The sequence below is a fragment of the Diplotaxodon limnothrissa genome, linkage group LG22, assembly GCF_057381915.1.
Source record: "Diplotaxodon limnothrissa isolate DT_005_m linkage group LG22, D_limnothrissa_male_GT1.1, whole genome shotgun sequence".
Taxonomy (NCBI): domain Eukaryota; kingdom Metazoa; phylum Chordata; class Actinopteri; order Cichliformes; family Cichlidae; genus Diplotaxodon; species Diplotaxodon limnothrissa.
Window position 1 is genome coordinate 4369058 of NC_140616.1, and position 15303 is coordinate 4384360.

At 42.9% G+C, this 15303-nt stretch overlaps 1 protein-coding gene across 1 annotated transcript; it reads right to left on the bottom strand.

The window, feature by feature from the left end:
- Positions 1 to 2326: 2326 nt before the first annotated feature.
- On the bottom strand, positions 2327 to 14962 carry LOC146609221 (uncharacterized). Its single transcript, XM_085346048.1, has 3 exons — positions 14528 to 14962; positions 14042 to 14147; positions 2327 to 6871 (listed from the first exon to the last, which is right to left on the bottom strand). Exon 3 carries the CDS (start codon positions 6476 to 6478, stop codon positions 2327 to 2329), a length of 4152 nt encoding a protein of 1383 aa, XP_085202174.1. The 5' UTR covers positions 6479 to 6871; positions 14042 to 14147; positions 14528 to 14962.
- Positions 14963 to 15303: the final 341 nt, after the last annotated feature.

Below are 15303 nucleotides of genomic sequence, written 5' to 3' on the forward strand. Positions count from 1 at the left end.
ATTGTAGATGTGCAGCTGTACGATGCTATCATGTTACTGTGGACAAAAAATCTCTTGAATGTTTCCTTGATGAATCTATGCTATGAAGAATTAAGGCAGTTCTGAAGGCAAAACAAGGGTCCAGCCCAGTACAGTAAAAGTGCAACTAATGAAGTGACTGCAGAGTGTATGTTTTCAGTTGTGGACTTCATGGTTCAAAGATGTGACTAATTAAAACACCATTGTCATGTTTTGGGGGAAACCATGGCAGTGAATGTCTTCTCATGTAACTAACAGTTTCCTCAATGCTATCTACATCTCTCCAACTTCATTTGGATTCAACTGCAGGTAAACTTGTTGAAAGATGTTGAAAGCTCAGTTTTATCAGTACAATGTTGTCATGTGAGGGAGATCAGTTAATCATGTAAAATGATGCACTTTCCTTTATGCTCCATTTACTATCAAATAACCAACATTTCAGGAACATTTAAAATATACATCCTATAACATGTCACTTAACTAAAAAGAGATGAGTGCATGAAACAGAAGATTTAAGACAACAATCAATGTTTCAGATTTTTTTTTTTTTATTCGATTTGAGGGTTTTCAACAACTCACTTTTAGGCAATGAAAAGGATAGTAATTTAGTAATAATATTACATGTTTTAGTTTTACAGGTAAAAGAAAACACACATCTGGACAGGACCTAAGTAATGAACTATGTGTACACGCTTCTGTTACAAAAATGGGGCATCAAGTGTGGCAATGAGGGAGTAGGTAAAAGGGGGCTCAAGGAGGAGGGGGGAGGATATCACATCGATACATATACTCATCCCGCTGTTTTACAAAGTCAGACCCTGACTCGTTCCCTCCCACCCAAACATTAGCAACAATGATAAAAGAAATGATACTCGGTGTAAGAAAAAAAAAATCAATATATAATAAAATATAATACGAATTGTACAGTACACTTCGGTTATTTCTCTTCTTCCTTTTCAAATCCTGAACACACTAACAGCTCCTGTTCTCACTCTCTGTTCACGCTTCTTCAAAAACATAAAGTAGTGTACATTAAAAACAAGATCAACACTTTGTTTGTCCCAACTGTCTCCCTTCAGTCTCTTTAGACAAACAAACCCTTTATTGTCCCAAGAAGCTCATTAAAAATGACAATAGTGTCACATCAGGATTTCTTTTTTCCATTAAAGATAAATTTATCTTGAGGGCAAATTTCATCTCAGTATAAAAAGAGAGTTCTTCCACAGGGGCAACAAATAAACACAGACCAAGAGACAGACACGCTACTGTTTACCGGTGAATAATGTGAACGCAAACTAGAACTAAAAAAATAGAGATGCACCGATATTTGGAGGGATATCAGTACACAAGAAGGCATTTACTGATATTTGTGTGTTGTGTTGCGTTACTTTTGTGCTGGCTGAGTGTGATGAAGAACAGAAGACTTTAACGGAACTTTATGCAAATCTCTGTTGGAAAAACAATTTGAAACTTTCCAAAATGTAATAAATAAAAAAGTGATTGTATATCTAAAAGATTTTATATCTAAAAGCCACTTATTAAAGTGGCTTTTAGTACTTTCCTCTATCGCCACAAGATGGTGCAGTGAGTCCATGTAACCTGGCAACTCATTACAAACATCCACCCATCCCTCCACTTGAGAAATTATCAAAAGTTAACTGAAAACACCAACCGATAAAACTGTGCCCCCTGGTGGTCAAACCTGGCAGAACATAATTACAGGGGAAAAAATAAAAATAAACTTTTGTTTCATAGTTGAGCTGTGTAATAAATAAAAATAAACACTAAAATATATATAGGTATAAATCTGCATTTCTTTTGGTCAAATTGTTTAATATCGGTGCATCCCTACTACCGGAGATACATCCCCTCTACAAAAGGCATCCAATCCACATTTATGCCCAAACACTGATGACCGGGGATTTAAAAAAAAAAAAAAAAAACAGAAACATGATGGACAGGAAGCCGAATCTGTTTTTAATAACAGATGCTACTAAAGTCATGTGGTCTTGAGTTCCTTCACCTTTGGGGAAGAGGAAACAGCCTGTGATGGTGGTTCTGATTTTGGGCCTTTTGAAGTCCACTTTAATTTATCGACCACCGTTGCTGTGGTAAGTTAGGATTGTACACAGGAGGAAGGCTCGAGGTTATTACTGTAGTTACACTAAACCCCATACTTCCACCTTTTTTTTTTTCTTTTTTGTTAAAAACTTGCTAGCTCTTGCTTGCTTCTTGGATTATTTAAAAAAAATAAACATCAAAAACAATCTAATCTAAAAAAAAAAAAAAAAAAAAAAAAAAAAATTGTTTACTGACTGTAGTCAGTCAGAACCGTTGATCTCTCAGGCTGGACCAGACCTGGGACTGGCAGCTGGACTGGTGAATGTTCATCATCTGACGATGGAGATCTCATCAGTCCCCAGCTCCCACCCCCACTGCTGGTGGTCGCCCGGCAGCAGAACTTGTGGCGGGCGAGTAGCCGCGGGTTCCAAAAACTGTGTCGGCATTTGTGGCATTGGAATGCAGCTTGTTTAAGATGCTGGCCCCTGTGTTTCAAGGCTTTGTATAACGAACTGGTGCGCCTCTCACACACCTGGCACCGCAGACGGGCATGGCGGCCTGAGTTCCTAGGTGGGTGCCTAATGGCGTGATGGACCAGCAGAGAACCCTGCTTGGCATACATGGTGCTTGGGCAGATGGGGCAGGGGAAGCGTTTGATGGGGACGTCCATCGATGTAAGCCCCGTGACCCTGACGGCGCCACCGCACCATGACTTCACCTTCATTACACTGCCCTTTATCCTCAACTGTGCCAGGAGCTTTTTTTTGTTGAGCTGAGCCTGTAGTCTGCCCCTCTTCTTTCTCAGAATCATCAGCTTCCTGCGCGTGTCTTTACTCAGGGGCACGCCCACCAGCTTTCCGTCCCTCATGATGCTGTGGATCACTACTCGCCGTTTTTTCTTCCGGTGCTTTCTTGTCTGCCCATGACGCTTTTGGTAGTTTTTTGGGCGGTAGTAAAAAGGGTGCGGGTGTTGCTGCTGTTGTTGTTGTTGCTGTTGCTGCTGCTGTTGTGGTGGGGGTGGCGGAGGAGGAGGAGGTGGTGGTGGTGGCGGCGGCGGTTGTTGTTGTTGTTGTGGGTTTGGTTGTTGTCCGGATGTCCCCTGTGGCATGTGGGAGGAAGCAGCGTAGTTGGGAGCTGAATTAGAATCGTAGAAGAGCGGGGAGTATCCAGAGGGTTGGTTCTGATTCACGCGCTGACCGTTGCGGTCAATGCCATGCTGAGACAGCTTGTGCCGCACTAAGCTGTTAGAATAAGCAAAGGCTTTGCCACACACTTCACAGCGAAAAGACTTCTCCAGCCCCACCCTGCCGCCATGGACAGTCTGCTGATGTGCTGTCAGGTGGAAATAGTGACGGAAGGATTTCCAGCAAACGGTGCAGGTGTAAAGCCTCTGTGATGGCGTGCCAGACGTTGGAGACTTTTCTCCTTGAGAGCAGGAGGAGAAGAAGTCAGAGTTCCCTGTGTTGGCGACTTGGCTGATGGCGGCAGCAGCACCTTTTATTCTCCTCCCCTGGTTGTCGATTTCTCCTCTTCTGTGCAGCTTCCCGTGTCTCACGAGGCTCTGAGCGTAGGCGAACATCTTCCCGCAAAGATTGCACTTGTAGTTCTTTTGACCCGAGTGTACAGTCAGATGCTTGGTGAGGTGGAAAGGCTCACGGAACATCTTGCCACAGACGTCACACGCGTGAGGCTTTTCCCCTGTGTGGACACGGTTGTGGCGCCTCAGAGTCTCCGCCCTCCTGAAGCGTTTGCCACATATCTGACATCCGTACGGCCTTTCCGATCCGTCGCCTGGCGGTGCTGGGCTCCTCCTCCTCCTGACGATGGTATTGGGATCCCTTTTCTCTCTGGGCTTCCGCGGCCTCCTGGGCTTTGTGTGCGGCTGGCTGGGGTGGGTCAGCGGCATGGTGGAACCATTCAGGGTGGAGGTGGATGACGGTCCACCTAGGTTACCAAACCCCAACCCCCCCAATAGGCCTCCAATGATATCCCTCCTCTCTCCTTCCCGGCTTTCTGTGTTTATATCGCACGAGGCGGCGGCTGCAGCAGCGATGGCTGACATTGCACTGCTGGTGACCTCATCTTCTGAATCATCCAATAGGGAAGAGAGTGGAAGGTGCGGCTGTTGTTGCTGTTGATGGTGGTGATGTTGCTGACTTTGTGGGTGGGGGTGAAGAGTTGGGGCTAAAGGGGCCTTCCGGAGGGTCTGGTTGGTCATTTCATTGGCTAATGTGCTTTCTGGGGGATACAGAGATGAAGGCTGGGATCGTCTGTAGTCGTCGACACCGCTGCTGTTGTAGGACGACTGGCTCTGGTAGCGATTTCTGGAATAATCTGTTGCATATTTGTCACTGGCCATCGCTGCCCCATCACTTGAAATCCCTACGCTGTCACTTCTACTTTCCATTTTACTGCTGCTAGGGTTGGAAGATGCACTCCCTGCACTGCTGGCCCTGTTTTTTGAACTGCGTGGAGGTTTGCCACAAGCACCTGAAGCGGCATGGTTCAGGAGAGAGGTGCTCTCACGAAAACAACGCCCACATGCCGGGCAGCGGAAAGGTTTCTCGTCGTGGATCTTCTCATGTCTCGTAAGTGACTCTCGACGGTTGAAGGACTTTTGGCAGATGCTGCAGACAAAAGGCCGGTTTTCTGAATGGGTGACACTGTGCTGGATGAGGTGACCTCTCTTTTTAAATCTCTTCCCACACTCGCCGCAACAGAATATCCTCTCCGGGCTGGGAGAGTTACAGTCTGACTTCCTGCTTTGGCTTTCTGGTGTCAACCCATGGCTGCGGAGATGCCTTCGTAGGCTCGAAAGGTGGGTGAAGGTTTTACCACACTCACCACAGTGGTAAAGGGGTTCTGGTTCTGTCTGGCCTGATGAGATGCTGTTATGATTTTCTTGGGATTTTGACAGCTGTTGGTTTCCGTTGGCAACGAGCACAGAGGTGGGATTTGAGGAGGTGGGAACAGATGAGGAGGAGGACACAGTGGAGGATGACTGTTGCTGCTGCGAGGACGGTGAGAGGAGAGAGGAATGCTGCGGTTCACTTCCGATTCCACTTAGCCTGACGCCCCCAGACCCTCCTCCTCCTACGAGGCCCGATGAGGAGCTCTGACTGTGCCCACTCGAGCTGCTGTTGTGGCAGTTGCTAACACTACTGCTGCTGTGACTGTGGCTGCTACTGTCCGTTTTCCTCTGGGGCAGATAACCCGCCATTGCCTTCTTTCTCCTGCTACCCCCACTCGATCCTGACGTAGACGAGCTGTCTACAGACTTTGCTCCATCATCTTTAGAGAGGGACAGGTGCAGGGGCAGCGGGAGGGGGAGGCCAGCCTCTTGCTGCATTAGCGATGCTATCTGGTTAGAGGAGAGGACAGGAATGCCTTGGAAATCAAAACCGCCCAGTGGGGCCGGCTGCGGGGCTGGGTGAAGAGGGTGCGGGTGGTGAGTGTGGCTGTGTGGATGAGATAAGGCGTGTGGGGTGAGTTGCTGCTGTTGCTGCTGAGGCTGTGGAGCTGTGTGGCTGTGGGAGGAGTGGAGTGCAGGAGGGGCAGCCAGTGCTGAGTTTGACTCTGAGGCGCCTTGCCCGAGGCCCAAACCTAGGTGGTTGTGAGTGCCCTGCTGGACGAGGAACTGCTCTAGGCTGCTGCTGGTGGGAACACCAGACAGGAAGTACTGATTAGCAGCAAGCATGCAGCTGAACTGCTGGTGGAGACTGCGAGGATCGGACTGGCCAACTAAGGGGACCGCAGTGCTACCAGAGGGGTTGTTGGAGCCGGAAGCAGAGGTGGAGGGTGAGGGTGAGGAGGAAGAAGGGCCAGAAGAGGGCTGGGGCACAGAGAGACCTGGATGGAGCGGGGGAGGCGGGGGTGCAGGTGTGACAACCCCCCCAATGACTCCTGCGCTTCCTCCACTGCTGCTCCCACCAAAGTCGAAACGTCCCATCCCAGAGTGGAGCTGCTCCTGAGCCAGCGCTGCCTCAGCAGGGTGAAAAGGCCGCAGAAACTGGGGGTACCCCGACGAGGAGCTCCCGCTGCCACTGCTGCTACTGCTGCTCATCTTACTCGACTTCCTGGAGCTGTGAGACGACGTGGACGACTGGCTCTGGTGGGAGATGGATGGAGGAGGAGCACTCATTTTGGCAAACAATGATGAGGAGTCTGCAAAAGCATTGCTCCGTGAGGTTTGGAGGGACCCAAGGCCGAGGCCCGACAAGAGGCTTCCAGATGTGTCACCACAGGGTTGGTGTTGTTGTTGCAGCTGCTGCTGGTGCTGCAGCTGCACTTGCTGTTGGTGGCTCAGTTGTCGTTCTAATCCAAGGCCTTTGAACTGGTGGGCTTGGTGTCCACTTAGCATTTCTAAAATGTCCATGGGGTACTTGCTGAACTGAAACATCTCCCAATGCAGCTGTGACAATGCACTCAGGGGTGGCACAACCCGTTTGCAGCTGCTGGAAACAGCAGTGAGCCCTTATCAAACCTGCGGCGGTCTGATTTTCACAAGTAGTCCTGCTAACGTCCAACAGGCCACGATAATCCACCGAGAGCCTGATTTTCCTTACATGAATGTGTCGCTAAAGAGCGAAGCGTCAAATGCTTCTTTAAAAAAAAAAAGAAAAAAAAATGTCATAAATATACTAAACTATAATAAAAAAGAAAACAGAGTCTGTAGTGTTTCTTTAGAATGTTCCATAGCAGTCCCATAAAGTGGAGTGTGTCCGTTATTTCTGTGCAGGCTGAACCATTGTTTCACTGGCCTTCCATCCAGTCAAGGAGATCTTCGAGGAGCCTGAACAAAAACAATCAAAAAGAATAATGTCAGTAATTCTGTATAAATTAAACAATAACAACATATTGTTTTTCCTGCCCTCAGTGCCTCTCCCTTAGCAATTACAGTGTGGAACTTGATACAGCTAGGACAAACAAATTTTCGCAGGTATCAGTCTCTTGCTTCAGAACTGATTATTTGCACTCATGTTACCCTGATGATAGTTTTTTGGCAGTGAAGAGATGACCTGTTTGTTTCTGTAGCTCTAGTTTTTAGTGTTTTTAGAAAAGCAGACTGATTTTACTGTGTAAAAACCAGGTCACTGGCTTCCTGTTTTATCCACTCAAGAGGATCAAAGCAGCTGTTCTACAATTATTTTTGCACAACTCTGGAAATCTTGGAAAGCGTACTGCATTCAATGTTTATTCAACCAGGTAAACTTTTCTTCAGCTGGTTTTCTAATCTCATCAAGCTCGAACCCAGTGAACCTAAAGCTCCGCAGCTGCTGTAACTTTGAGTTTCTCAGGAGATGATTTCCTTTAAATCCTTGTTGTGGCCAAGCTGTGAAACCAGATTGTAATTTGTTTCTGTTGTAGTGTGAGAAAGCAGTTCCAATCACAGTGTTTAGTTAAAAAAATAAAATAAAATCATTACTGGCAGGCAGAAAAGCGATAAGCCAAACATGGAAATCCAGAGAAATAAATGTAAGCAGGATAGAAATCATCAATCCTCAATGGTTCCTGTCTGTGTTGCAGATAAACATTACAGTCAAATAATCAGCATTACAACTGAAATCGGAGAGGAAATGAACAAGAAGCCATTTTGATTACTGACCATTCCAATTATTTATTAATCAAGAACTCAAAGCCTTTGTCTGGTTGAAGCAGAGTCTTCTCTATTTGAGCTAAATATAAAAATAAAAATATGGCACATTTGGAGAGATCACGTAGACAAAGAGTCACATCATTCCCTATTCAAACTTTAAGACCTAAACATTTTCACAGAACAAGAGCAAATTACCAGAAGTAAATGTGTTTACATGTTCCAAAATATCACTTGTGGGTCAACAGGAGCTGATTATGAGCATTTTGTTTCAGAAATCAATTCTTATGTGACTTGCTGCTTCAATTCCTGTTGATGTACTTTTAAAAGTTTCTCAGTCTTGCATCTCTTTTCCTGCCTCAGCATTGTTAACTTCTACTTCCTCTCTCTTCTGTTTGTGACAGTGTAAGTATGTGTGTTAAGAGAAAATGTAATACAAAAACCCTTAAAACCGTAATATGAATTAATAATTCTGCCTAGACACAGTAATATTTACTTCAATCAAATATTAGGACATATTCCAGTTATGTGTGTCAGCCTGCAATTTTTTTTAAAATAAAATTTAATACTATAAGAGGAACCGTACCATTTCGCAATTTAGAGACACCAGTAAGGGTGACAAATTCCCTGAATTGTCACCCTTACTGGGACTCACTGGGAATTCAGAGATGGCTCCTGTCCACCTCTTGCTGGATAAAATGACTTCCAACACATACAAATGCACACACACAAAACGCCCATCTCTCTCTCTCTCTCTCTGTATGGAGTGACGTGATACTGATGTGATACTGTAAACTCTTAAGGAATGCAATACGTCACAACATACACAACATAGTACTGTACAATTCAGACTAGAACTGCTCCATTATAACAAAAATTGCAATCCTAATTATTTTGTGACATTATTTAGTGTGATTTCTGTCTTGTTAAAGCAGATTTCCTCTCACATTAAATACAACTCAAAATGAAAACATATACAAAAAGATATGAAGGTAGTGGAAGACAGTGTTGTCCGATAGGTTATGCTCAGGCTAGTGAGCATTTTTGATTGTGAAATCTGTCTGGCAAGGACGACTGCCAGTCCTTGTAGGCCCAGAGCTGTGGGATGTTTGTGGGTTCAAACAGGGAGTGAAGAGAGGCCCAGGCACCACTGAACTCTAGACATTTGCATGGAAGCCACAGGGATAGAAACAGAGAGCCGAAGTCAATAATCTAACAACATTTCCAGAAGCAGACTGGATTAGAGACCCTTGGAGACAAAGGCATCTGCAAAGAAGAGTCAAAGAGCTTTTACAACTTTCACTTCTTCTAGATGGATTTAGTTTCCATCATATCTTAGTTCACTCTGATCTAAACTGTGAGTGAGTTTGAGGTTTTAGGGTGGGCACTGATGCAAAAAGGGGGATGGGGGCTTGATTTACAACAAGGGAGAAGGAGAGATAGACTGAAAATGAACCAAGCAAGCACTTGTCTGATATTTGAATTTTGCATGTGCAACATGACAGCCTAAAAGAAGCACTTGACTTGAAGTAAATTACAGCAAATAAATCAATAACCTACTGATATGCTTTCCTTTAAAAAGGAGAAAACATATTTTAGCTCCATAAAAACAAAGGAAGAGGACAAAGTGCACTCGCTCATATTCATTTATCTCAAAAAACACAAATGAAAATATTTGAGGCTGTATCGTTTGAAACACCAGTTTTCTTCATTCTTCAACTTAATACTGCCAAAAACATCAGCAAAATGACACTCCTGTCATAATCTAACAATAATGACACCCTCTTTAATTTAACTAATGATGCTTCTCGCGTTCACTGCATGCAACAACCCGCCATCATTTCAACCTCTCCAAAACATCAGCCTAAATAATTCAAGTCGCTACTTCTCCTGTGTCAGCATCGCATTTTCTGTCCGATACTTCGTTTTGTTTTGGGGGGTTTTAAAACTAGGGTCAAATCTGCTTTTATTTCTGACCTTTTTCTAGCTCTGCAGTGAGCGCTCGATGTGAATGAGACTCCCCTGAAACAGAAACCACAGAAGCCAAACGTCTTTATATGCGCTGTCACATCTGTGTACAGTCAGATATAAAACCAGGAAGGATTTTGTATGTTGTCTGTACAGACAAAGCATAATGATCATGCATTCAGTTTAGCTGCATGCAAATTGTGAAATTAAGAAAACAGTCATTAACAGTCTAACAGTCTAAGCCAAAAACAAAAAAGAAAAAAAAAAAAAAGAAGCACCGACGTAGGTCTGCTCGATTATAGCAAAACTCAATCAAATACCGGGGGGGGGGGGGTTCTCACAGCTAAGGAACACATAACAAAGCCAATTCCAATCCCATGCCAGTTCACATAAAGCCTAGAATGCACAACAAATACGATGAAATTCAAAAACATGCTCAATGTATTTACAACAGTGGAAAATATCACACAAAGCATAATTTCCAAATGCTCTGTGTCTCCAGCCAGGCTACAAACAATAATGAGACTTATTAGTAAAATAAATCTAATTTTGGTCCTTAAAATGTTTTTGGTAGCGATCACTCTCCCAAAGGGAGGCTCTTTGTTAAACCCTAATCTTGCCTCCCCACCCAAACAGAAACTGGGCCGATGGTCTTTGGGTTTCTGTGTTCAGCACAATATATGAAGATTACCCAGCTGCAAGCTATGCAAATGATAGCAATGTAAAAAACTACAGCAATTCAACCCTGGGTTGCAGGCAAGAGTATACAGTTGTTTTGGTCTTTACCATCATTTCAGTTAGAGGTGGGAATCACCATACATCCCACGATACGATATTATTGCAATTTTTAAAAAAAATACTTTGCGATATTCAGATTCTGTACATAAAGGTAAACTTTATCAATATTCATTTTATCTAATATCAAAGTCTCACACTCAGTCTCTCATTTCAGTCAGTTTTATTGTTGACAAACTGAACGGTTTGTATTACAGTCTAGTCCAACTTAACTGAATGCAACCATCTGGTACAATTATAGCTATTCTGAACTATGCAATTTATGAAAACTATGCAGCCCATTCAGCAACTGAAGAATTTGAAAGTAAATTAAAACAAAATATAATTTTACATTAAATAAAAAAGTTTAAAACTTAAAATAAAACATGTTTATTGCTGCCAAAAAAAGTTAAACACATTTGGACAGTGAAGGATTCTTGCTCAGAAAAAGGATCAACATGCTCTGAAGTCAGAGTTCCAGTCCACAAAAACTTTTTTTGTAACAAAATATCGATTTCTGCTGTCCCTGTATCGATACATTATTAGCAAACAAAATATCACGATACTACACAGTATCGATTTTTTCCCCCCACCCCTAATTTCAGTGATATATCATTGCAGGAGCTCAGATTCAGAGCTGCAACAATTTGAAAAGATGAGAGTATCCAGTTAAAATTAAATACATAAATAAAATAGCAAATCCAGCAAGCGTTGCTTGTCAGTATAAATTGTGATAAAACTGTTGTAACAACAGTTTGTGTGCAGCACAACCAATGCAGTGTCCATAATCCAGGCATAAGTGTGTGCCATTTCTTTTTGAAGACTGTAATTGGGTGGCTAAAAGTGTCGGCATGCATTTCAGCCACTTGTACGCTCAATTTGATTTTTACTGTCACCCCACCCCAGCCAGAGGCAAGGGTCGGAGTTGAGAATGTTCCTGGTAACTAATTTACTAGTCATATAAATGACAGAAACAAGGGACAGATGTCTAAGTGAGCTGCAACCACAATGGTGTCGTAAATAAAATAATACGTTTAACCAACTAGTATTTTGGACACCAACTAGCAACAGCAGCAATGTTTAAATGTCACACTGACCATTAACAAAACAAAATCCTGTTTTATCCATTTATGGAAAATAACAGGCACTTGGGGCAGGGATAGCTCAGTAGGTAGAGTGCTGGCCCCATGATCGGAAGGTCGAGGGTTCGAATCCACTGAACGGCTACCCTGAGGTACCGTCCCTACACACTGCTCCCCAAAATAAATAGGAAAAGCTAGTTTACTTACTTTAAATAAAGATTTCTAAATCCACATTAGCTTATAGTGTTCATTAGTCAATTTATATTTTGTTCAAAATAAAAACAAACCTCTGGTTAATAGGAGCAGAGAATATACCATTTTCTTTCACATTTTAACTATGCACACAGGTGGTTTGATGAAGGCCTTTTACATTCATAAGGACAAATTCTTACTGAATGTAAGAACTTGAGCAACATGCTTTAGTGGCTCCACTCAATCAGTTATGTTACACTAAAATATTTAAAAAACTGCCTGTATCTGGGGTGAATACTATGAAGCAAGCTCAACGTAGTCAGGATTTCTCTGTTATTTGGTTCAACAACAGCTAAAACCCAGGTCAGAGATAACAGGTATCCCACTGGTGGTTATCAGATTTGTATGTCAACACAGGCTTTCCAGGCTCTGTGCACTTGGGGTGGACGCTCATTTCACTCTTATTCTGCACAAAACTCAGAGGAACATACAATAGAGAGCTATAAACAATGTAAAGCATAAAATGCCATAATGGTGCTGCAAAAATAAAAAAAAAAATAAAAAATGCAACAGCAACCACAACACCAGAAAATCTTAAAATTTGTGAACTGGTAAAGTTAAATATTTATCTCCAGAAAAGTAAAACAGATTTGGTGGAACATTAGGATTAAAAAAAAAAAAATCATATTTACATGTTTTCTGCTTCACTGGGTCAATACATGCAAATTCCCGTGACAATGCAAAGTAGACTGCACTGCTTCGTCTATCATCAGGTGGCATTACTAAGGAAGAGCTCAACTGAGTGCATTTATTACCAATAATGTCTGCTGAAGGAAAGCATTTAGAAAATGTCTTCTGGAAAATATCATCACAAACATCTCACAGCAGGAGCTGTCATTAAAAGGTTAATTTTGTCATCCAGCAGCCCCAAAACCACAATACTTATAATGTGGTAAGAAACAGCAGTAATAGCAGCAATTTAAGCCATTTCTAATGTTTAAAATTTAATGGTTTTGTTTTGTTTGTTTTTTTACTTCTTAAGTTTTGTCTCCCTTTATACCCAATTAAACAAAAATTCAAGCAAATAGATTAACATTAGATATTGAACAAAAATATGCATCCAAAGTACACTTCTGTTAGGAGGTAAAAGGAAAGATGGTGGATAGAAAAAAAGAAGCATTAAAAAAAAAAAATCCAGGTCCAGTTATTCATAATGGATATAAACAAGTAATAAAAAGCATTATTACAGTGGGTGTTTCTTTCCACGAGCATCAGTTGTTTAAAGGACACTAGGAGCTGCTACTGCCTTATATATATATATATATATATATATATATATATATATATATATATTTAACCTGACTAGCGAAAGACGGCGGTGGGTTTGAAAACGATTTGCCGGGAGTCCGGTGTTCTCACGGCTCTAGTTAGCCTTGCCCCCGCCTAGCTAACGAGCTAGTGGGTAACAGACGTCTCCGAAAACGTCGGAGCGCTTTTGAAAATACGTGGTGTCTTGATAAACTGAGCAGATATTTGAGGTTTACACAGCTACATTCTCGCCTGAAAATATGTTAAAGGTTTATTTTGTGACCCAGAAAGAATAATAAGAGTAAAGTTAAAACTAACTAGCTGCCGCCATTGTTGACAACTGCGCTGGGCTGCGCTATGAATTCTGGGACACAGCTTCTTCTTCTTCGGGGTTTAATGGCAGCTGGCATCCTTGTACATGCAGTGCTGCCATCTTCTGTTTCAGTCCGTTATTACACTCTTAAATCCTACTACTCATTCCTGCGTCCTTTGTGATCTTACAAAGCTTCAAACGATGCGTCGACTATTAAATTAGTCGTCGACGATTTTAATAGTCGACATAATCGTGACTAGTCGACTAATCGTGGCAGCCCTAATATATATATATATATATATATATATATATATATATATATATATATATATATATATATATATATATATATATCTCTATATCTATATTTTATTTTTTTTTTACTTTTTCATTATGGAGAAATTTGCAACGTTAAGTACCAGGGAGGCTAGCATCCTAATATTTTTATGAAACCTATTTTATTAAATGTCATGGCAGCAAACACTTTGTTTTTAAGATTTAAATCCAGTTATAGGAAATAAATCGCTGCAGAAACGCGTAATTATTCTAAGTTGCAAACCGAGCACCAGAATTTGCACCAAAAAAAAGCATGCAAAGATTATTCAGATTTTTTGCAGAGTTTAAATTACTTTGATCTCCTTTAACGTATCAATTTTTAATGTAGCTGACACAAGAATAAGACTATAGAGCCTTAATTGAGAGCGGGGTGACTGCATGCTGCTTGCATCTTACCGGCTGATCCACAGGTCTGTATCTGGAGCACCCTGCTGGCTGGACCACGGCGCTGAATGAGGGGGGAGGACAGTCCGGGGAAAACCGGTGACTTCAGGTCCACAATCTGGAATAGATGAACCGATGACCGAGTGGGTCAGACTGATGGAAATAATCGTTTCCAGCCACTCGCCAGACTCTGCTAGCATCCGTCAATCCCTCAGCTAGCTAACTAGTGATCCTGCTCTAATCGTTAAAAAACAACAACATTGTCTCGCTGTTTTACTCGCATTTTAACATATACATAGTTAAATTAATTTTTTAATTACGATAGTTTTAATTATTAAAAAACACTACTTAAAGTAGGTTAAGGTGATGCTAAATGAGGTCCCCTGGTTGTCTAGCCAACAACTAGCAATGCTAAAGCTTAGCTCGGACCGTTAGCTCGGCAGCTAGCTCGTTAGGCGACACAGTCCTGCTGAGAACGGCTTTTGTTTTTGTTTTTACCTCGTAGCATGCGACGTCTGGGTGCGAAAAAACAGACTCAGAACCAAGGAAGTAAAAATGTGAACACACGAAGGTGGCTGTGCACCGCGAGAACGGGGTCCCTAAAGCCTGTCAGCGGGGCCTTTTTCTTCATCCAGGGAAAAGCGGAGTGAGAGGCCTGGCTCTCCATCGGCCCGGGAGGGCTGCTTTTCTCTCGCTAACAAAAACTGTTTCCGCTGGCCTGCCCCGATAAGTCCATTGTCTGTGTGACAGTAGAGTCATGCAGCTGGAGTGGCTCACTGCTCCTCTTCCCTCACACGGAGCCTTTGTTTTGTTCCCGTCGTGTTATTCCCTCTTTTCTCCCCGGCTGGTTGCTCTCCGCCCCGTGTCAGCTTTAGGTGTCCCCCCCTCTGTAGACGACGGCTCCTCGGATGCTCCTGGCCTTAAAATGGTTGTTTCCTGTCTGCATAATGGTTCCGGGTAGAGCCAGGCGCAGGTTTTAGTCTGTCCGGCCGCGACCACATCCAGCACACCACCGCCACCACGCTCACATCCACCTCTTGCCCAAAATCCGTATCCTATCCAGCATGATGCTCAAGAATAAATAAAGCGCGCGCGTGTGTATGTGAGCGCGAGAGCGTTCGTGTACGTGCGCGTGCATGCATACGCTTTACACTCCATTAAAAAAACTGCCTTCAAACACCGTAAGCCATCAAGTCCCTTGCGTGTCACTGTGTGTGTGAATGTGTGTGTTTTCACACCAAGTGTGTGAAATGTTAATTAGTCAATTAAAGATA